General features: G+C 47.0%; 1 protein-coding gene across 1 annotated transcript; it reads right to left on the bottom strand.

Moving 5' to 3' along the window:
* Positions 1–74: 74 nt before the first annotated feature.
* Positions 75–6,394, bottom strand: LOC123448975 (calcium-transporting ATPase 4, endoplasmic reticulum-type-like). Its single transcript, XM_045126035.1, has 8 exons — positions 4,777–6,394; positions 4,535–4,601; positions 4,307–4,431; positions 3,595–3,873; positions 3,120–3,497; positions 2,196–2,305; positions 1,866–2,094; positions 75–882 (listed from the first exon to the last, which is right to left on the bottom strand). The coding sequence occupies exons 1-8, from the start codon at positions 6,199–6,201 to the stop codon at positions 307–309; spliced, it is 3,189 nt and encodes a 1,062-aa protein (XP_044981970.1). The 5' UTR covers positions 6,202–6,394; the 3' UTR covers positions 75–306.
* Positions 6,395–22,020: the final 15,626 nt, after the last annotated feature.

Raw genomic sequence — 22,020 nt, 5'->3', positions numbered from 1 at the left:
AACAGACTTACGTCACGCCATTGCATTCAGAGCAGAAAAAATCATGGATATAAGTGCAAGGTTACTGCAGTAAGTGGGCAAGAAACCATGCTGTATCTCCAGCACATTCATAACACCATTTTTTGTTACAAATGAATAAATGAGTCTGTTAAACTCGAGGCATGATTATGAGTTCTATAGAGTACCCTAACTTCCTTCATGCTCAACAAAGAGCAGAGCCCTCAGATCTCAAGAAAAATAATGGGGTATCACCAGACGTCTACTCCCCCGTGGCAAGCCTGCAATCTATTACTCAATCACTACCTTCTACTCTTCCTTCCGCTTTCCTAATTGTTTTCTTGCACGAGCTGTCAAGCACCGCCCAACAAACTTAAGAACCTCATCGATGAGGACCACTGGGAAGGCCACTGCTACCACCAAAAGCCATTCGTTGAAACTGAGGGGCACAATCCCGAAGATTTGGGTAAGGAAGGGCACGTAGAGGATCAAAAAATGAAGCCCAAAAGACACCGACATTGCCAGAAGAAGCCAGGGGTTCACCCATGGAGGCATGCTCAGAAGGCTGCCATCTTCAGACAGGGCATTCAGTGAGTTGAACATCTCAATGGACACCAAGACGGACAGGGAGAGGGTTGTCGCTTTTATTTTGCCACCCTGGAAGTAATCACAAGGGTTTTCATCAAAGTTGAATGTCCTTGCCCCTGCTGTGAATGATGACACATTGAAACCCTCCCATGAGGGGCACTGGCCCCAGTTTGAGAGCTGGGAGTATGAAACAAGAGTGTGACCATCACTAGCCAGATCAATTCCCAGGAAAGAGCCATGAGTGTACCAGATGATAAAGATCCCCACTGTTGCAATCCCAACATACAGCCCAATAACCTATACATATGATGTTCAGAAATTTCAAACATAAGTACAACTGCATCAATTCATAAATTAATATTCTATGCAAGTACACAAATCAATAAGGCCAGAAGGCTGTTAAATTGGTTATTCATGATTCATGCTGTTGTCTAACTTACACTCCTTATTTGTTAACCTGAATTGAGATATTGCAGGCGTAGCTGCATATACGTTCACATGTATTCTTTTTTCACAGGTACATCACTTAGACCAACAATGGGAGGCCCCATACATGTACAAGCCATTGCTTGAAAAGAATTCAAATGTTATCTTCGAAGCTAGAATTCAGAACCCCGTTCAATTAAGAACAATTTTAATTTATCATAGTGGTGAGCATTATCATCCTCATAACAAGTACTACCTCCGTTCCTAAATATAAGTCTTTTTAGAGGTTTCACTAGAAAACTACATACGGATGTATATAGATATAATTTAAAGTGTAGATTCACTCATTTTGCTCCGTATGTAGCCTTCTAGTGAAATCTCTAAAAAGACTTATATTTAGGAACGGAGGGAGTAACTTCCAAAAAGCCATAATGATGTGCCAAAAGACCACATCATGTGGATACTATATGATGGGAAATTTTATTTTCGCAAGTCCTCGGTGGATACAACTTGATTACTACTGGATCTTTTGAGTAAGACTGAAGATCTTACGAAAATTGACAGTTTTCGTATGGAAGATACAAAACATATATGGGACACTCTAGATAAGCATCTCCCAATTGACTTAATTAAGAATAAACTCTCGTTTTAATGTCTGGATATAAATACTATAAATATATATTTTTGTGGAAGTGCCAACTCTTTATAAGGTGTTCAAAGTGTATATACCTCAATTGCTATTGCCGAAAAGCTACATGGAATACAGTAGATTAACTATTCACAGTAAGGGTTTCAAAGCAATTGATTTAGAAAGAGGATACTTCAGGAAGTGCATAATATACAGGAAAACATACCATGTAGCGGAACAGGATCCAAGGAGTGATCAATGAATCATCACTTCTTCTAGGAGGTTTCTTCATGATATCCTTATCTGGTGGATTGAATCCTAATGCTGTTGCAGGAGGGCCATCCGTAACAAGATTGACCCACAGAAGTTGCACAGGAATGAGGCCTTCTGGGATGCCTAAAGCCGACGTGAGGAATATGGAGGCAACTTCTCCAATGTTCGAAGATATCATATATCTGCAGTGCCACATAGATCACATGAACTTGTTGCATTTGATTTTATGTTTCAATTAATTATCAAACGAAATGGTTAAAACAAGCTAACAAAAAAGATGTACCTTATAAAAGCCTTCATGTTGTTGTAAATAGACCTTCCTTCACCAACAGCTGAGACAATTGTACTGAAGTTATCATCTGCAAGCACCATATCTGAAGCTTCTTTTGCAACCTAACACATCACAAGGAAAAAGGAACGAGGTCACAAGTCCGCTCTACACATGTGAGAACAGCTAACAAAAACACGCATGTAGGAACTGAGAAAAATGTGTTCCAACTTCCAAGATTTTGACAACACAGACAAGTGAAACAGATTTTTCGCCATTGTGCCATCTTTATTGTTTCGTCTCTGCTCATGCTCACATGCATGCGTACGTGTCGATTTTTACATTTCATTAAGTACAGGATTTTATCCACACCATGTTACGAAACATATCATGCATTATTTGGTCACAGAAGGCCATCATGAGTAAAACATTTCACACCATGGATACAATAGAGGCATGACAGGCAACACCATTAAATCAAAACATCAGGTAGTAATTATCAAGCAAAACAAAAAGGTAAATAATAAAGGCAATAGGAATCATATCATTATCACAGACTTATTTAGTGTATCTTGAGTGTTACCAGCATCAACTATTCAGCAGGAAAGTAGCTGTATAGGGGTTGGTGAATAACAGATCATTATGAGGGTGCAGCAAACATTACATAAAACGATTATAGCAAATGCTAAATAATAACGATATTAAAAATAATTGCAAGTAGATGCACTTTAAGTTACAGGAGACAATCAGAGGCTAACAAAATGGATTCAATTGCATGCGTAAGGTGATTAGGTGCAGCCTAAAACAGTACCCTTGAGATGTCAGCAGGTGACATTCTTCTATGGAAGTAAGCTAACGACCAACTACACGAATTAGGAATGGGTCTTAAAAATAGAACCAGAATGAAAAAACAGATTAAAAAAGAGAAAGAAGGCAAACCTCAGTCCCCGTAATACCCATCGCAATTCCAATATCAGCTAACTTCAGAGCCGGTGCATCATTCACTCCATCACCAGTCATTGCAACGACTTCACCATCTTCTTTGAGCAGCCTAACAATTTCTTGCTTATGTTTTGGCTCTGCCCTTGAGAAGAGAAGGCCACCTGTTTGCCTCAACAGCTTCTTCTTATCAGGAAGAGCCATAAATTCCTTCCCTGCAAAGCTCTTGGAGCTAATATTTTCACTGGGGCCAAAAACCCCAATCTCACGGCATATTGCCTCTGCTGTTTCTTTGTTATCACCTGTTATCACCATAACACGTATACCAGCAGCCCTGCAATCTTCAATTGCTTTGTGGACTTCTTCTCGTGGAGGGTCCTGCAGTAGTATAGTAATAATGATGTTAAAGGATACATGTGTTTGTCAACTTAGGACTGCATATTTGTTTACAGAATTTCCATGGAGAAGGTCTCACCCTTAGACCAACAAAACCACAGAATATCAGATTACTCTCAATGGAAGAGTAGTATGCAGGATCAAGTAGATATTTGTGAGCGGGATGTTCTTCTCCATCATATGTTGCAAAATCTGCCAGATCTTCCTTGTATGCAAAGCCCAAACAGCGCAACGCACTGCCAGACATTTCCCTAAGTGTTGACAATACGAGTGCCTTGGCACCCTCATCCAAGAGCACGACGGATCCATCAAGTAACTGAATATAGGCACTTCTCTCTAGCAGATTTTCTACTGCCCCCTGCAAGAGTACACTTTTACCATAAATACCCATGGGAGAAAAAATGGCATGGCCAAAAACATTGGAAGCAGCAATATGGCATAAATGCATGATCCTTGCTACTCACAGAGAAGCAAACAAGAAACAAAATGCCACATTGTACCTGAATCTATAACCAACTGACTCAAGGAAGGTAAATACGCATTGATAACTAGATAAAGAGAATTAACATTGGATGATATGACAAGCCCTAGCTTCAAAAAGAAAAGGGAGGTGGAAAAAATGGTTCGATGGACAATGACAATACACAGTATATTTTTCCAGCATGAGGAATATAATGTGAGTAACCCAAATTCCAAACAGAATATTTATATGCACTACACAACTTGAAACAGGGAAGTGGAACATATGCTAACCCGCAACAGAACTAAACGATATGAATTATTCTAAATACCTTCACAAGCAACAAATTCTTTCCAGTCTCAGCTTTTTTCACAATAACTCCCATTGATTTTCTAGTACGGTCAAATTCCAGAGTCCCTACTCTTTTGGCATCGTTGTTCCACCATTGACAGCACCCTTGAAACAACAAAGATACAAGAATTATGTCAGATCTTTCTACATAGTAAGTTATTAATGCAATCAGATTATATAGTATTGTTCACAAAAGAAATCAACATACTTAGCAAATCAGATGAATCCAGTGATGGAGTATATCCACCAGGGAGCCCCATTTTCTCGACCAAAACCTGGCATGTGCATAATACAATCACTCAACAGTACAAGTGATAAAATTACTGTAAGTTAATGAAATGGAGACAATGTCATGTTGAAAAGCATTCAAATAGAGTATAGAATTGGCAAGTAGAAGCAACATGCAAGATATGTACTATGTTTATATCTTGGTTCCTTAACAAACCATACCTTTAATGCAGCCTCTGTGGGCATCCCAGTAGCAACATACTGATGCTCAGAGTGTGCAATACTTGCATCATTGCAGAGTGCAGCTATCTTCGCGATCATCTGGAGGTTATCATCCATGTTCAAAGTTGGCCAGTCATGTATCTTGCCATCACTTGGATCATAAGTGGTACCATCAACCTTAAAGTTCCTAAGTGTATCGGGCCACCTCCCAATTGCCACAAGCCTCACCGCTGACATCTGGTTGGTGGTCAGAGTTCCTGTCTTATCAGAGCAAATCACTGTTGTGCAACCTAATGTCTCAACACTTGGTAACTTTCTGACAAGTGCATTCTTCTGAGCCATCTTCCTGGTTCCTAGTGCCAAGCATGTGGTGATGACAGCAGGCAGGCCCTCTGGAATTGCAGCAACAGCCAGTGCCACTGCAATCTCAAAGTAATATGTGCACTTCTCGAACGAGAACTTAAAATTCGTTGGCCACCCATCCACATACTCCCAGGTGAGGAAATACTTCACGTTAATGAGCCAAACCAAGATGCATATCACTCCAATAATGGCAGTGAGCGCCTCACCAAACTCATTGAGCTTCTTTTTCAGCGGTGTGTCATCCTCCTCCTGCGATGCCTCCTGGATCTGCGAATGGATCTTGCCTATTTCAGTGGACATGCCAGTTCCCGTCACGACACAGACGGCACTGCCGTTGACAATGGTGGTGCCAGCAAAGACCATGCACTCCTTCCCCTGGATATCTGTGTCCTCGAGATGAATCTTGTGGCTGGTCTTGTTAACCGAAGAGGTCTCGCCAGTGAGGGATCCCTGCTCAACACGAAGGGTAGAGCTGATAAGCTGGAGCACACGCATGTCCGCGGGGACCTTGTCGCCGACGCGGAGCTCGACGATGTCTCCGATGACGAGGTCGCGCGCGGGCAGCCCATGCTTCCAGCGGCCGTCGCGCTTGACGGTGGCGTGCTCGGACTGGATCTCCTTGAGCGCCTCGAGCGCCTTCTCGGCGTTGCTCTCCTGCCAGACCCCGACGACGGCGTTGACGATGAGGATGAGGAAGATGACGAGCGGCTCGACGAAGGCGGTGGCCCTGACCTCGCCGCCCTCGGCGCCGTCGTAGAGCGCGAGCACGAAGGAGACCACGGCCGCGGCGAGGAGGATGCGCACGAGCGTGTCGTTGAACTGCTCGAGCACCAGCTTCCACACGGACGGCGGCGCGTGGCGCTCCAGCTCGTTGGGCCCGTACTTGTGCAGCCGCGCCGCCGCGTCGTCGGAGCTGAGGCCGCGGTCAGCCGAAACGCCGAGCTCCGCCAGGCACTCGCTCGGGGTGCGCGCCCAGAACGGGAAGACGGGCACGTCGGGGTCGGGCCCGGGGGAACCGGATCCATCGGGCCGAACGGCCTCGTCCTGCCCGCCCTTGCCCATTTGTTTCGCGGCGACGGCTCGAGATTCGACCGGAGAGGAGACGCGCTTAGGGTTCCCGTCCGTCGGGGCGGCGAGATCGCATGGAACCCTTAACCCTAGAAGGGGATGGAGGCGGCGTGGAGGGGAGGGGAGGGGAGCGGGGGACTGGGTGGGAGAAGAGGGCGATTGGTGGTGCAGTGGTGTGGATTCGAAAGCAGGCAAGGGGAAGGACGGGGGGCTTTTGCCTTTGTTTTTCCGCTTTTCTTTATGGCGTAAACTATTTTCTTACTACTAGCACTCCAAATCGATCGCGACGGGGAGGAAATAGTTTATTCTCCGTTTAAACAGGGGCCAATTCGTCACCTTGGACTTGCGTTTCTCTGCAGCTGGGGTCGCGTGTGAGGTGGGACGCCCTCGTCAGCGAGCGAGAGGGCTGGCTATCGTTGCGGGCTAGTACTTTCGATGATGAGATGGGCGGATTGATTAATTAATTAACCGGTAAGGTATGGGGTTCTTTGATGGATACGTAGATGCCTTGCTTGACCCGGAGCGGAGGCCACGTCACGGGCGACGCGCCGTGCTGCCGCGTGTGCTCCCCCAACGGTATGTGCCACTGAAGCGTGGGGCCGCCTGTAGCCTTGACCCACACGCAGTGAGAAGGACGTGCTGCTTTTGTGGCGGGCGGACCGCTTTGCGCGGATCGGGAGGCGAGGAATCTTTCCGGCGAGTGGTGTCGTGACGTCAGTCGGGCCAACCAGCGCCCGCGCAGCCGCTAATGACGCACCCCCGACCAATCTAGGCACGCCACGTGTGCCCCGCGCCTCCTGATTTTATCGGGTTTCCCTCCCCGGCTGCCAAAGAGGAATTCTCGAAGCTACCAGGCGATGGGGGAGGCACGGGCAGTCGCGCGCGCACACGCAGCAGCTTCGGCTGCGCCCTGCACGTTCCGTGGGCGTGCCGTGCGCTGCCATGCATCGCAGTGCACTGTGCACGCGCGGGGAATCAGCCGAACCTGCTACGTACGGGCGCAGAGATCGGGGTCAGGGTCGGGTCAGGTCGGGTCAGGCACGCGGCGTGCCACGGTTGTTTCTGGAGCGACCGCAGAGGGTGTCAAGTGGTGGGTAGTGTAATTCTTTTTCAAGAACCAGTGGTAGGTAGTGTAGTGGAGTTTGTATATGGTACAGTACAGGTGACCTCCTCGCTGTCGTCGATTCCTTTTCGGCAGGGGTGGTGCGAGATCTGGATAAATATTTTACGGGGAAACGGAGGCCGCACATCCGCGGATCGCGGATTTCGCAGCTTCCGCGTAGCTGCGGTACGCCGGGTACAGTACAGTACGAAGGGAGCCATGTCCCGTACCGTGGGGGCACGGCTCGCCGTCCGTGGGAGACAGCCAGAAGCGCACATGCGGTCGCCTCGGGTTGCACACGGGATCGAATCGGACGCATGGACGTGACACGACTGTGCTGGTGCAGCAGGCGACAAAATTGAAAAAATTGACCCTCGGCTAAAAAACTAAAAAATCAGTCAACTGACCCTTTCACTCTTTCATGTGGCGTCCGACACTTAGGCGCCACACTACACTGTGTGACGTTTAAGACGTCAGCGTCACACGTCCGGCCACGCTGACACGGCTAGCCCCACCCTCAGGCAGTGCGACGCCTAAGCCTCACGTGTTGCACACTCTGCAGGGTAGCGCCGAACGCTTAGGCGCCACACTGTGACTTATCCAGCCACGGGCCAGCCCGCTCCCCCACCCCCTCCTCATTCACCCCCTTCACTTCACTTCACAACTCGTGTTCAAATCGTCCCCTTCCTCAAATCCCTCTCCAAATCAGCAGATCTGAAGGATTGGTTCGGGCATTTGTTGTCCAATCCCCCCCCTAAGGTAATCTCTCCGATCCCCTCCTTCTCATCCAAAAAAAATCTCATTTGTCACTTTTTTACAAATGTAAGGAAACCCTAGTTTTTCATGAAATGTGGGATGTATATGATATTGTTTTATTTGTTTGTATGTTAGGATAAGGGGTATGATGGGGTTAAGATTAGGGTTGTTTGGATGTTTGCATTGTGGTTGTGTTAGGGTTAGGCTAGGGTTAGGGTTAAGGTTAGGGGTAAGATGGGGTTAGGATTATGGATGTTTGAAAGTTAGGAATAAGGTTTATTTTTATTAAGTAGATTTTGTAGTATTTAGATGATTGCTTATAGAAAAATTGTATGTTGTGTTGTTTAGGGATGGGAAGAACATGTGTTTATGTTCATCACGTGGACAATGATGCCTTTTTAAAAGGCAATATTGATCCAGACCCGGATGAGTTTGACATGGTGTTCAATTTCTGTCTCAACTATGTTGAATTGTTGGAACAAGTCAGAAATGATTTTAATTGGATGGACCCTAGTGATGTTGTTGAGTTTGATGGCAGGCATAATGTGGGATTCGGAATGCACATTTGTTGGAAGACCATGCGTGTCAACTCCGAGCAATGTTGGCTTGCATACAAGGATACGGTGGCCGAATCACTAGACAAGGCTCTAGAGTTATTTGTCATCAAAATAAATGTTCCTAACTTGCACTTGGATTTGAACCGGGTTGCCTCTCCGATTTGTGAAGCAAGTCCTCCACGCATCAATGAAGAGGCCAACATTGAACCTCTTTCATCACAACAATCGAGTATCCAACATGAAACATTGCTAGAGGAGAATGATGATATTGTTCTCCACGACAACAGCCTTGGTGATTTGGACAAATATAATTTGCAAGAGACAATGGACCATTCTATTCCGTACTCACGTGGCTATGCATCCGAGTCGGAGGATGAGGGTCCTGATGAAGAAGTTGATGAGGAAGGGTTCACAACAAAGGAGGTTGAAGCTTTCACAAAGGTATTAGGGCGGGATCACCGGACACCATTGTTCGAGGATCTTAGCCTTGCAAATGAAGCCGTGATTGACGGAGGCGAAGGCATATTGTTTGGAGTTAGGCCACCTTCTCATCGGGACGAACATGGGAAGGATATTATTTTGCCGGGGTCAAAGTTCGAAACATTCCTTAAACTCAAGATGTGGTTGGATGAATATTCCGTTACGCATTATAGGCCACACAAAGTTGTTCATTCAAACATGAAGTTGCGTTACACGGTTGCATGTGAAGATTTAGGGTGTCCTTGAATTGTCCGTGCAAGACCATGGAAAGGAGGGCCAGGATGGAACATTGTCAGTTGTATGCATCACACATGTCATGGCAAGAGGGTTGATGGCAAGCTTTCGTCGCAAAACCATAGACAACTCACCTCCGAGTTCATCGCTTATAGGCTTTCCAACTCCATCTCCTCTCTTCCTACAATGAGCATAAAAAGCGTACAAGACCTTGTGAAAGCCCTCTTTCACTACAAGGTGAAATACGGGAAGGCATGGAAAGCGAAGCAAGCCGCATTCAAGATGTTGTATGGTGATTGGGAGCAAGCATACAACCGACTAACTAGGTTGTTGGGAGCTATTGCCGCCACTAACCCGGGCATGGTTCATGTGGTCGAGTCGTACGGGGAGAAAACAAGGATTCACAATGGAAAGAGGGTCCGCGTATTTGGCCGTGCATTTTGGGCGTTTGAGCAATGTGTGAGGGCTTTTCAGCACTATCGGTCGGTCATCTCCATCGATGGCACGTTTTTGACCGGACAATTCAAGGGCACTTTGTTGGTTTCAATAGCAAGTGATGCCAATAACAGGTTGATGCCTTTGGCTTTTGCTTTGGTTGAGGCGGAGAACAATGTTAACTGGGAATGGTTCTTGCATATTTTGAGGACCAAAGTATTACCGTCTGAAAGGGAAATCTGTGTCATATCGGATCGCCATCAAGGCATACTTAACGCGGTTGACATTGTCATTCCCGGCCATGCTCCTTTGCACCATCGATGGTGCATGAGGCATTTTTATGCAAACTTCTACTGGGCATATGGTAGCAAGGAGTTGGCGGATGATCTTCAAGATTGTTGTCAAGCATTTTTGGACAAACAATTTGCAAGATTGTACAACGCTTTGGTTGCAAACAAAAAACTTGATGCAGGTGGGCTTGAGTTTCTCAACAGGCACATTCAACTTCGGCCCAAGTGGGCACGAGCTTATGACAAAGATGGCCAAAGATATGGTCAAATGACAAGTAACATGGCAGAATGCTTCAACCGGGTGTTGAAGGGTGTCCGTGCGTTGCCGGCGACGACAATAGTTCAATCAACATTCGACAACTTGAGATCATACTTTCTAAAGTACTCGGAAGAAACGGGTGATTAGATTGCGGGAGAGAACAAGAAAAAGTACAAGTACCAGTTCCCACCAAAGGTTGACAAGTGGATGGTATTTCAATCACGGGAAGCTGACTCCCAAACAGCCACGTTGTACAACAACGAGGATTGGACATACCAAGTGAATGAGCCCAGAGGAACGACAAACGATGGCCAGCAACACGGAAATAGGGCGTTCAAGGTATCTTTATCGTTGTGTGATTGCTCTTGTGGGAGACCAAGGTTGCTTCATATCGCATGCTCGCATTTGTACATGGCAGCTCGCACTAGGAATGTGGACGTTAACCATCCACTAACCATGAGGGAGTCCGAGTTCTCGATCATGACCACGAAGCATGCATGGGCTCCTAGATTTGAACCATACTTTGACCAATCACAATGGCCGGAGTATCATGGAGTACAACTATGGCCCGACCCGGAGTGGAAGGTTGTCAAACAGGGAAGATGAAAGACAAAGCATTTTAGAGGAGACATGGATGGATGGGGCCATGGTGGTGGCAGAGAAATGGGGAACAACCAATTCCAAGAGCCTAGTGAGAGACCACATTGTGGAGAGTGCGATGTAACAGGGCACAACACAAGAAGGTGTACGAAACCAAAGAAGGAGTCCAAAAACAATGATTCAAGGTCAAGCCAACCAAGTCCTAGCCAACATGGTCCTAGCCAAGCAAGTAGTAGCCAACAAGGTCCTAGGCAAGCAAGTACAAGCCAACAAGTTCCTACTCAACATGTTCCTAGCCGACTTGGGCTTACTAGAGGACGTGGTAGTGGTGGTGCTAGAGGCAGGGGTGAGATAGGTTGTGGTGGTGCTAGAGCCAGGGGTGGGATAGGTCGTGGTGGTGCTAGAGGCAGTGGTGGATTTACTAGGATTGGTATGCGTGGATACCTACGAGGACCATTTTTGTATGTCACATATTTGACTTATCTTTATCATGTTGTTTTTCATGCTCCTTTGTATGTTATTGTACTAATTCTGAGCCTTGTTGTTTTTATGTAGGTTTAGTGGCGTCTCAACCCAACAAGGCAACAATAGAGTGGGGGAGGAGAAGGATGCAGTCGGTGAGGACCAGGGGTTGTGGGAGAGGGTTGCAAAGAAGTTGAGAGAGGAGGACGCAACCAAAGCGCGGAATAAGAAGGAAGAGGAGTATGAAGCAAGGATGAAGGAGGAGCTGAAAATAACAATTGACCACTGGAGATATGAGAAAAGGATGAAGGAGCAGCACAAGAAGATGATGGAGAAACGTCAAAGAGAATTTGCAGCTAGCTTTAACAAGACACTGGCAGAGAGCACAACAAAGAGAGAGCGGGAGCATCAACGCTTCACGGAGAGGGTGATGGAAGAGGCTTCAAAAATGAGCAAAAGGGAAGAGGAAGAGGAAGAAGAGAGGAAGAAGAAGAAGGGAAAGGGGCCTTGCTCAACACAATAGAGTCGGAGGCTTCTATTCTCATGCGCGCTTTCATCTTTGAACCCTTTGTGTTGTTGAACCTTGTCCACTTGCGCGCTTTCTAACTATGAAACTCCACTATTATGTAACTTTGAACCTATTATGTATGTTTGAACCTATTATATATGTTTGAACCTATTGTGTTGTTCCACTTGTTGCTATGATGGATGATAAAAGTCTAGTTATTGCTACACTAAATGATAAAAATGGATGATAAAAGTCCACTTGTTCCACTTGTTGCTATGCTAAGTGAAATTGCTGGCAATAAAAATGCCAGTAGGTTGAACATGTGTGGCACCCAAGGCTTAGGCGCCACACATGTGAAACCTACTGGCATTTTTACTGCCAGCAATTTCACATTTCACATGTGTGGCGTGGGCGCCACACATGTGAAACCTACTGGCATTTTTACTTAGGTTGTATATCCACTAATTTGGGTTGTATGTCCACTAAACTCCACTAGTTTAGTAGGTACCACTTATGTTATATATCCAGGACAAAATATTAGCAAGACATAAAACACAAAAGTTTAACCAAGTGAGATGGCAGTAGGTTGAGCATGTGTGGCGCTGAAAGCTTGGGCGTTGCACATGTGTGGCGCCGAAGGCTTAGGCGCCACACATGTTAAACCTACTGGCATCTCTAGTTTTTCACAGCACTTCAGAGCATTAATTCATAGCATTTCAGAGCATATTAATTCACAAAATTTAAAACACCCAGATAGACACAATTCATAGCATTAAAACACCCACAAGTGCAAATGGTTCACAACTTAAAACACAAATAGTGCAAATGGTACAAATGGTTCACATAGCCACATCTACTAGTTCGACATGTTCACACACCAACGACACTACTAGCCAAATAAGTTCACATAGCCACAACTACTTGTGGCCTCGTACCCTCTTAGAAGCTAGCTTCTTTCTTCTCACAACAGGCTCCGGTTAATCCAACTCATCTTCATCGTCATCGTCATCCTCATCGTCCATACCTCTCATCCTTGAAAGACGCAAGCCCCCGACGACCGGGTTCTTTTCTTTGTTCGTATAATCCTCCGGTGAGTACCGCTTAAATTTATTCCTAGGCTTCAACATGTAAGCGTAGCGTTGGAAAGCCTTCAACGTCATTTCATCCTCAACCTTCAAGACAAAACAATATCGTCATACATATGACAGTTGAAAGTGCACAATGTTTGATGGGTATGGCATACCTCTGGATTGTCAACATCCTCCTCTAAATGATCTCCCGAGGTAATGTCACCATCGTCCATACGAGCTCCCGAAGAAGTTGAATCGTCTAGAGTATTTCTATGGGATGAACCGGATCTCGAAGGTTCGGAATATTCAGGGTCATGGCAACCTAAAATGTTGGATAGGCGCCACAACTTTTGGCTCTGTTTCTGTTAGATTGAAAGATAAATGAGATATATAAGGTACCATATGTTGCATTCGTCAGCAAAATCTGAATCATGACACAACACCTTCATGAAAAGTCGAAGTGCAGATTATCCCTTTTTTCCTCCATGTGTCCTGTCTAGAATAGCTTCAGTTGCATCAGCTTGTTTCTTGATCTCTTTGCGCAATGATCACAATAAAATGACATGTAAGGCAAGTGCATATGTGTACTAGAATTCATACATAACATAGGGGAGCACACTTACCACAAAGTTCAGGACTGGGGCGAAAGAAGTTTGGTACCCTTGGCGAATTAGCCTGTTGTATTTGCCATGGGAAAGTGCATCGTACTCAGTGAGTTCTTCCAATATGTCCTCCTCGTAAGCCGACGAACAAATCTCGAGGTGAGTACTCTCCTGAAACCATCTTACGTAGTTGTTGAACGCAAGCAGACAATGTTCGCGGGGCTGGGTTCCTTGTGTACTCGTAGCTGCCTCCACACTTTGCTCGAACACGATGACATACTTCTTATGATGCTTGTGCCAATCCTTGATCTTTCGCTGCCTCCTCCTATCCAACCTACTTTTCACAAAACTCATTATTAGCTCGCTCAACACTAAACTCGAACATAGTTCTTTATTGTGCATGCTTTGTTACCTGTGAAGCTGTGTGTCGGTGTCCACCCACTCCGGCGGGTGTGGCTGAAACAACCCAAATTGATGCATCACACTATGCGGGAGATGAAACTCAATTAAGCGCAAAAGTATAAAACTAAACTTACTATTAACAATTTATTACATGCCGGTACAAGTAGGCCAGTGCGGCCGACCCCCAGCCGAACTTGTTGTCGAAAACAGTCAATGCCTTCAGCCACATCCATGGAGCATTCTTGCTAGTGCCGTCAGCAAATATAGTCCTAGAGATCACATACCACATGTACACACGAGCATAAGTCTGGATCACCTTGTTATTTGCGTCCTCAGGACAATGAGCAAAGTTGGCGGCAATCCAATTGAAAGAAGTGCCAGCCGGGACTCTATCTTTCTTCCCTCCATCTTCTACCTCCGGCTCTGGAGGTGACATACACTACTGGAATTAAAAAAATTGTCGTTAGCCTTGCCTTTGCCGTCTGCTGACACATGGCAAAGAGCTTCTTTGCCGTCAGCTGGCACAAAGCAGACGACAAACACAACACCTAAGGCAAAAGTTTTGTTTGCTGTCGGCCTTCCCTTTGCCGTCGGCCGGCGAACAACAAAGGAGCCAAAGGCAGACGACAAAGGGGTGGCAGACGGCAAAGGGGGTACTACCCTAACGGCCGGAGCCCACCCCATCCCACCCACCCCTTTGCCGTCTGCCACCCAGCTATTGCAGACGGCAAAGGGGCTCCCTCTCTAACGGCGGACAGCCCCACCCCCTCCCCTAACGGCTCTTGCGCCCAACCTGCCTTCTCTCTCTCTCTCTCTCTCTCTCTCTCTCGCCCTGCCCTCTCTCTCTCGCCTGCCCACCCGCCGCCGCCACCGCCACCATCGGAGCCGCTCCGGCCCACCACCCGCCCCGACCGCCACAGCCGCACCGGCCACCCCAGCCCGCTCCAGCCCTCGCGGCGCCCCTGCCGCCCCCTGCCGTCATCCACCGCCACGAACATCGCCCCCTGCTGCCCCCCCATGTCGTCGTCCACCGCCGCCCACGCCACCCCGCCGCCCACTGCCGGTGAGTCCTTCTTCTTTTTTCTTTTTTATTAAGTTAATTACTTTAGTTAGTTTACTAGGTTAGTTGTTATTATAGGTTAATTTAGTTATTTTATTAGGTTAGATTATTAGGCTAATTAGGTTAGTTAGTTAGGTTAGAAGAAAAAAAGAGGAAAAGAAGAAGGAAAAATGAAAAAGAAAAAAAGGAAAAGAAGAAAATAATTAGAAGAAGAAGGAAAAGAAGAAGGAAAAGAAGAAGGAGAAGGAGAAGAAGAAGAAGAAGAAGAAGAAGAGGAGGAGGAGAAAAAAAGAAGAAGAAGAAGAATAAGAGGAGGAGGAGGAGGAGAAAGAAGAAGAAGAAGAAGAATAAGAATAAGAAGAAGAAGAAGAAGAGGAGGAGGAGGAGGAGGAGGAGAAAAAAAAAGAAGAAAATAAGAAGAAAAGAAGAAGAAGAAGAAGAAAAAGAGGAGAGACGAGAAGAAGAAAGAAGAGGAAAAAGGAACCCCGACACTGACCCTCGACCCCCGACCCCTGATGCCCGACGCCACTGACCCCCGACCCCCGACCCCCGAACCTCGACCCCCGACGCCACTGACCCTCGACCCCCGACGCCACTGACCCCGACCCCCGGCCCACGACCCTCGACCCCCGATGCCCAACGCCAACAAACCCCGACCCCCGATGCACTGACACCCGACCCCCGACGCTTGACGCCACTGACCCCGACCCCCGACTCCCGACCCCGACGTCACAATCCCCCGATCCCCGACGCCCGACACCACTGACCCTCGACTCCCAATGCCACTGACCCTCGACCCCCGATCCCCGACGCCACCGAACCTCGACCCCCGACCCCCGATGCCACTCACCCCCAACCCCCGACCCCCGACACCTCTTCGGCCTCTTGTTGATCGAAAAGACCCCCGACCCCTGACGCCACTACCCTCGAGCCCCGACGACACTGACCCCCGACCACCGACGTCACTAATTAACCCCCGACCCCCGACGCCACCGACAGCCGACACCATCGACCCTCGACATATTTTACGATTATGTTAATTATAAAAACATCATATTTGTGTTGATCAGGTGAATTTTAATGTGTAGTTGTTCAACGACCTCCACGTGCATTGGACGAGCTCCTCCCCTGCGTTTGTTGGTGAGCACAAATGACTTCTCCTCCTACCCCCTTAATTTGCTCTATTTCGGTCTTCGTGCCGATGAAACTTGCTAGCTATAGGTTTCTTCAATCATGAGTATGCGTGACCAGTATGTGTCTCCCGTTCGAAAGGGCGACATCTATAAATATGCATGTATTTGCATATTTTTAACCGCCATCCTTTTGAATTGTCCAACATTATCCATGGACAACCCAAGTATGTGTAGATTGGGTTCGTTTTCCCTTATGATGTGCTCTGGATCCGATGCAGAATTTCGTCAGTGCCTCCCTATTGTTCTCTGGGTACACATCCTCTCTGCTTATTGCCGAGACGTGTATCAGGAGAATAGCGGGGAGGTGCTGTCGAAATTCTGCGTGGGATCTGGAGCAGAGCATGGGAAAACGAACCCAATCTACACATACTCAGGTGGGATTAGGACATGTCTTTACCTATTAGCGTGTAGGTTGCATGGACGTAATTGTAACGTCCAAGATGCAGTCCTTTCCGATCTGGGGGTCGAGGCCCCCGTATAGGAAAGAAGCGCATCTAAGCGTTTCGCAAGCAAGTAACATAGCACAAATAATAATAAAAGTAAACAATTCGGGATTCAACTGTCTTCTTATTAATAACTCAGAGTACATCACAGATACAATCAAGGTAGTTCCGCTACGGACTACAAAACATGAAAATGCTATGCTACCCTACCTGCAGGCCCACGATCACGACCACGCCTCAGTCCTCTGGGTAGTTCACGTAGAGGCGGTATGTCTCCTCGTCGTACTGCCACGCCAGCTGAGTGCCGTCGGGATCATCTGTCTCTGGGGTACCTGTACCTGTTGGGAGTTTTGAAGGAATCCGTGAGTCACGGGGACTCAGCAATCTAAGACCTTGGTGCCAGAACTAGTCATGTTATTAAGTAGGGTAAGGGTGAAGTGTATAAGGCTGCAACATCCTAAGCTTGATTAAGTGGCTAACTTACGCAAAGTAAATGTGAAGGTGGTCTACACTAGCGGTCAGGATTACTTGATCACTAAGTGATCCTGAACACCTACCTACGGCATTCATAACCCCACCGTGTTCCCGATCGAAGAGAGGTGTTCGAGGGGACAATCACGGTTACGCACTGAGTTGGCAATGTTATCAGCTTTTGTTTGAGTTATCTAATATCGGATGTTAACAAAATATTCCAAGTTGCCACATAACCGCGGGCATGGCTTTCCGAAAGATTAAACCCTGCAGGGGTGCTCCAACTAGTCCATCACAAACGTACACAGGCCGCAAAGGCATCCTCTATCACGAATCTCGTGATCTCGTCGGATTCCTTAGAGGAAAACCTCAACTCTGGGGAAACCAAAGCTTCACTGGGATTCCTATACGCAAGATATACCGCTAAGGTAAGACAAGGCTAGCAGGACCTCCCGACGTGTCGACGACCCTGATAAGAGCCGCGTATCTCAGTCTCAGGACACGCCGGATGAGCGATGGTTACCACGCCAAAACACCGAGTTGCCCCAGGGAGCGTAATAAGCTGCTCTGGGTTGGACCAACACTCATGAGGAGCACTGGCCCGGGTTGTTGATTAAAGTCCTCGGGGTAGCTACTCCCTATGCAGATTATTATTAAGTGATTAGCAAATTAACACCAATGTTGGGTCCTGCCGGACAAGCCTTAGCACTACGCGATTTATCAAGGGGGTCCCCATAACAACCCCGAACGTGTTAGGAGCGATCATTATGGAATCAAACACCGGTAACCGGTAACTAAGGTGGCAATAACGGAACAAAGCACCCGGCAAAAGGATAGGCCTCCCGTCATTTACCAAGTATATAGGTGCATTAATTAAATAACAGAATTTAAGATAATGATATCAAGCTCATGTTATCACATGAGTCAAAGCACCTGCAACTAGCAACACTAACATTAGTAGCTGAGCAAGCCTACTTAGCCATCCAAGTTTTGCTAGGAAGGGGAACAATGTTTGGGCTCATGGCATATCAAGAGGCAATTTAATTTCAGTGGTAGGCAGTGAGCAATATGACATGGAAACGAAACTAGCATAACAAGTCTAGAGATGGAATCAAGGTCATATCGTCTTGCCTGTGATATCCTCAGCTTGGAATGGTTCTGGTTCGTCCTGCACGTACTCTGCTGACTCCACATATTCGTTCTCTGACCCCGGTGCTACCCAACATAAGAATAACAGCCAATGAACAGCAACACCACAAGACGCAACAATCACATGATGCATGAGATGAAAATTGAGCATGCACCACTATTGCTATCTCACAAGCAAAATAAACTACTGCAAGTTTCTGGACAGAACTGTACACTAAGCTATTTTGACATGCATGAGGATGGCATGAACAGATGCGGCTCGTGAAAACGATGCAGAACCATATAAAGAACATTGCAAACGGAGCTACGGATCAACGGGAATCAACGAAACAAGATAAGAAGCTCTACGTGGAAAAATCAACACCACACTCACAATTGGCACTAATCTGGTATTCCCAGGTTGCCAAGACATGTAACAATCCAACATGAATGGATTTGAGCAAGTAAGAACACCACAACATCAACTAAGCCCACACAATGATCAAAATGACTATACTACTCAATCTGCCATAATCTGCATCTTAGCTCTTTGTGAGCTACATGCAACATAGCTACAGCCCTCTAACTATGACAAATAATATATGTGGCTGTAGCCAACCAAGAACACTACAAGCACCAGCAAGAATCACAGCAAAAGGAATTAAGCTCTAGAAGATAAAAGGTCACAAACTTCCCAAAACCATCAGATCTCAGGACTTAGTGAAAATTCCTGCACCTGACTTTCTGTCTTTGTTCTGAAGCTTTTTGACAGCAATCAAAATACAACCTACTGGACTACAAATGAGATGAAATTTGACAGGGAGCTTCACAAACATATCAGGTACAAAATCCTAGCACTGAACTAAGGCTAGTTCTCAACACAATGACCAGCACATCCTCATCTATAGGAGAAGAAAATGTTTCCAGAATTCCCAGACTTAGTGAAATTCCAGATTTCACTAGGCTGGACTTTTCAGCCACATGCCCACTTTGTCTAGGCATAGTTTGCATGCAAATAAGACCAAGTGATAAATGACACAACTATGGTATAGAGCAAAACCCCTACTTCTATCACACAAAAACACATGCCCTTGGGCTCCACCTATTCCATGGAAACCAAGAACAAACTTGCAACAAATCTGAATATGTCCACTCCATAAAGTATCCCGATGGCAAAACTAACTTCACCACTGGATTCCTTGGGAGTTTCTACCCTAAAATCATATATAAAATGTGGGCACCTACTTGGAACAAGTGACCACAAATTAAGGGAGAGGGAACTACTCCAAATCATGCCTAGGGAATGGGAATCATTTCATGTAGTTCCTACTAAAACAACAACTACAGAGGTTGAGCTCATGTGCACAATGAAAAAGTGACATGGGGGTTTGAACCCCATGTTTGTGTCATGCACATCAACTTCACAACCCCTACTATTAAGCTTCTCACACAAATATCATGCCATGCCCTCTCACATATGGACATGTGGAGGTGCAAGGCTTGCTTGCAAAGGTGGAATGCTACTCACACACACATCTACTCCACATCACCCACAAGCACATCATGCTCTAGATCAACACACATACCTACACATGCTAAACATAGCTTGCATCACATGGCAACCATACACACATCATAACCCCCATAAGATGCACTTACACATGAAACTCTAGTGCATCACACACAACAAAATGCTATGCTTGCAAGATCAAGATTATACTAGCACATGCACCTACATGCACTCCCTCTAGAGCACACACAAACATCTACTTACACACACACACACACCCATATATGCTCTCAAATATATGCATGTTTACCTGCACAAGTTATATCTACCATGCACATAACTATAACAAGGGGTAAAACCTACTGGTGTTCACATTTTTTTGGCAACACAACCTTGCTGCCCAAGCATCACAATTTACTAGCAAGGCAAAACAAAAAAAGGCAAAAACAACAGCAAGAAAATAAAAATAGGATGCCCTGGGAATCGAACCCAGGACCTACTGGTCTACCACACCACCACACAACCACTGGGCTAACACCTGCCTCTCGATAGAACAGAGGGCTTATACAGGATAAGCCATCCCCTGCTGCTACTGCTGCACGAAAGAAAATAGACAGACAACACAAGGGTTGAGGGGGGACTCGAACCCGCAACCTCACGAGAACAAACACGAGGCTCCAACCACTGCGCTACGAATCGAAGTTTGCTAACTAGGGGAACTGTATCAAGAAAACCCGTGCCTTCAGACCACTCTACACACGCACACACGCCGGCGACAGGGAGGCGACCGTGCACTTCTCTTCTGCTGCTGCTACACGACAGGGAGGCTGATGCCTGCTGTTGCTGCACGCCTGCTACCGGAGTTCTATCACGTACTGCTACTACTCGACGGCTACGCGGGGAGGGAGCCCTGCTACACTGCAACGCCAAGACCACCACAACATCAACTACTCGATCTGCTGTTGCTGCTGCTCGGCAGAGACTCGCGACAGGGAAGAACGGCGTGCCTTGCTACTGCAGCTGCTAACACGAGGGGGAAGGACGCACCTCTCTGCGCAACAACCACAGTGCTCGTCTACACGCACTGCACCACAACCGGGAACCTCTACTGCTCGCGATCTGCCATCACAGAGAAGTACGCGCACACGCTCTCGCCAGATTTGAGATAGAACCGAGGAGGAGAAGGAAAGGGAGGTTGCTCCTCACCTTGGGGAAGGAGGAACAGGTCCCGGACGGAGGAGGAGGGCCCTGCCGGAGATGACGAAGAAGCTGGAGGCGCCCTGTTGCAGATCCGAAGCAGGGGAGGAAGTCCACCGAGTTCGCGGCGAAGACGTGGCCGGGGTCGTCGGTGCAGTCGTTCCCCAGGGCTCCTAGCGCCGGGAATGGAGCGAGGGCACCTTCCCCGAGCCCCCGGACATGGCGGACGGTGCCGGAGACGACGACGATGGCGGGGTAGACGCGACGAGGAGCTACTCTTCTCGGGATCCCTAACCTACAGAACCTTACTGTGGGGAAGAAGAGAAGGGGATGGGGAGAAGATGGTGGCGGAGGCAGGAGGGATGGAGAGGAACCCTAGGCGATGGGGGGCACGGACGCCCAAGTTTTATGGCCCCCTCGACGTCTGTGCCAGACGGCGCTACTCTCTCTCTCTCACACACACAGATACTGACGGAAGAAGGTGCGCGGGGGGGAACGGCGTCAGGTGGGAGAAGGAGGAGCGAGCTGGGCTGTCGCAGGGGAAACAGGGAGGAGAGGATGGGCCTCGGGAGGGAGAAGTGGCCCATCTGGCGCCTGGTAAGAGAAAGACTCCTGGGGGTTTTCCATTTTAAAAACAACACCAGCAAAAATAATCTCTGAGGGAAAAACTATGGCAACAAAAATTAAAATAGAAATACCCCTGGTCATAAGGAATTATGACCCATTTGAAATAAGTAGAAAAGAAATATTTGGAGCAATTTGATTAAATACAAAACAACAATTTATTTACTGTTTTGGATTTATTGGCACCCTTTAAAAATAAGAAACAAAACAGCAAAACACATCTTGGCATCCTCCACAAAATACACTAATACATGGGCATTTTTAAAAGAGGGAAGGGAGACGAGAATCTTGACCTAGGAGAAATAGAGAGGAGGGGAAGAGATGGTTTTAAAACCTAAGAATATACTATCACAAGCACACCCGACATAAACCATACACCACAAGCACATCATCACAAGGCATCACAAGGTGCAACCACAAGAGTACCACC

Source organism: Hordeum vulgare, chromosome 4H (assembly GCF_904849725.1).
Source record: "Hordeum vulgare subsp. vulgare chromosome 4H, MorexV3_pseudomolecules_assembly, whole genome shotgun sequence".
Classification (NCBI taxonomy): domain Eukaryota; kingdom Viridiplantae; phylum Streptophyta; class Magnoliopsida; order Poales; family Poaceae; genus Hordeum; species Hordeum vulgare.
Note: the sequence above shows the minus strand (reverse complement) of the source record. Positions and strands in the feature narration are given on the sequence as shown.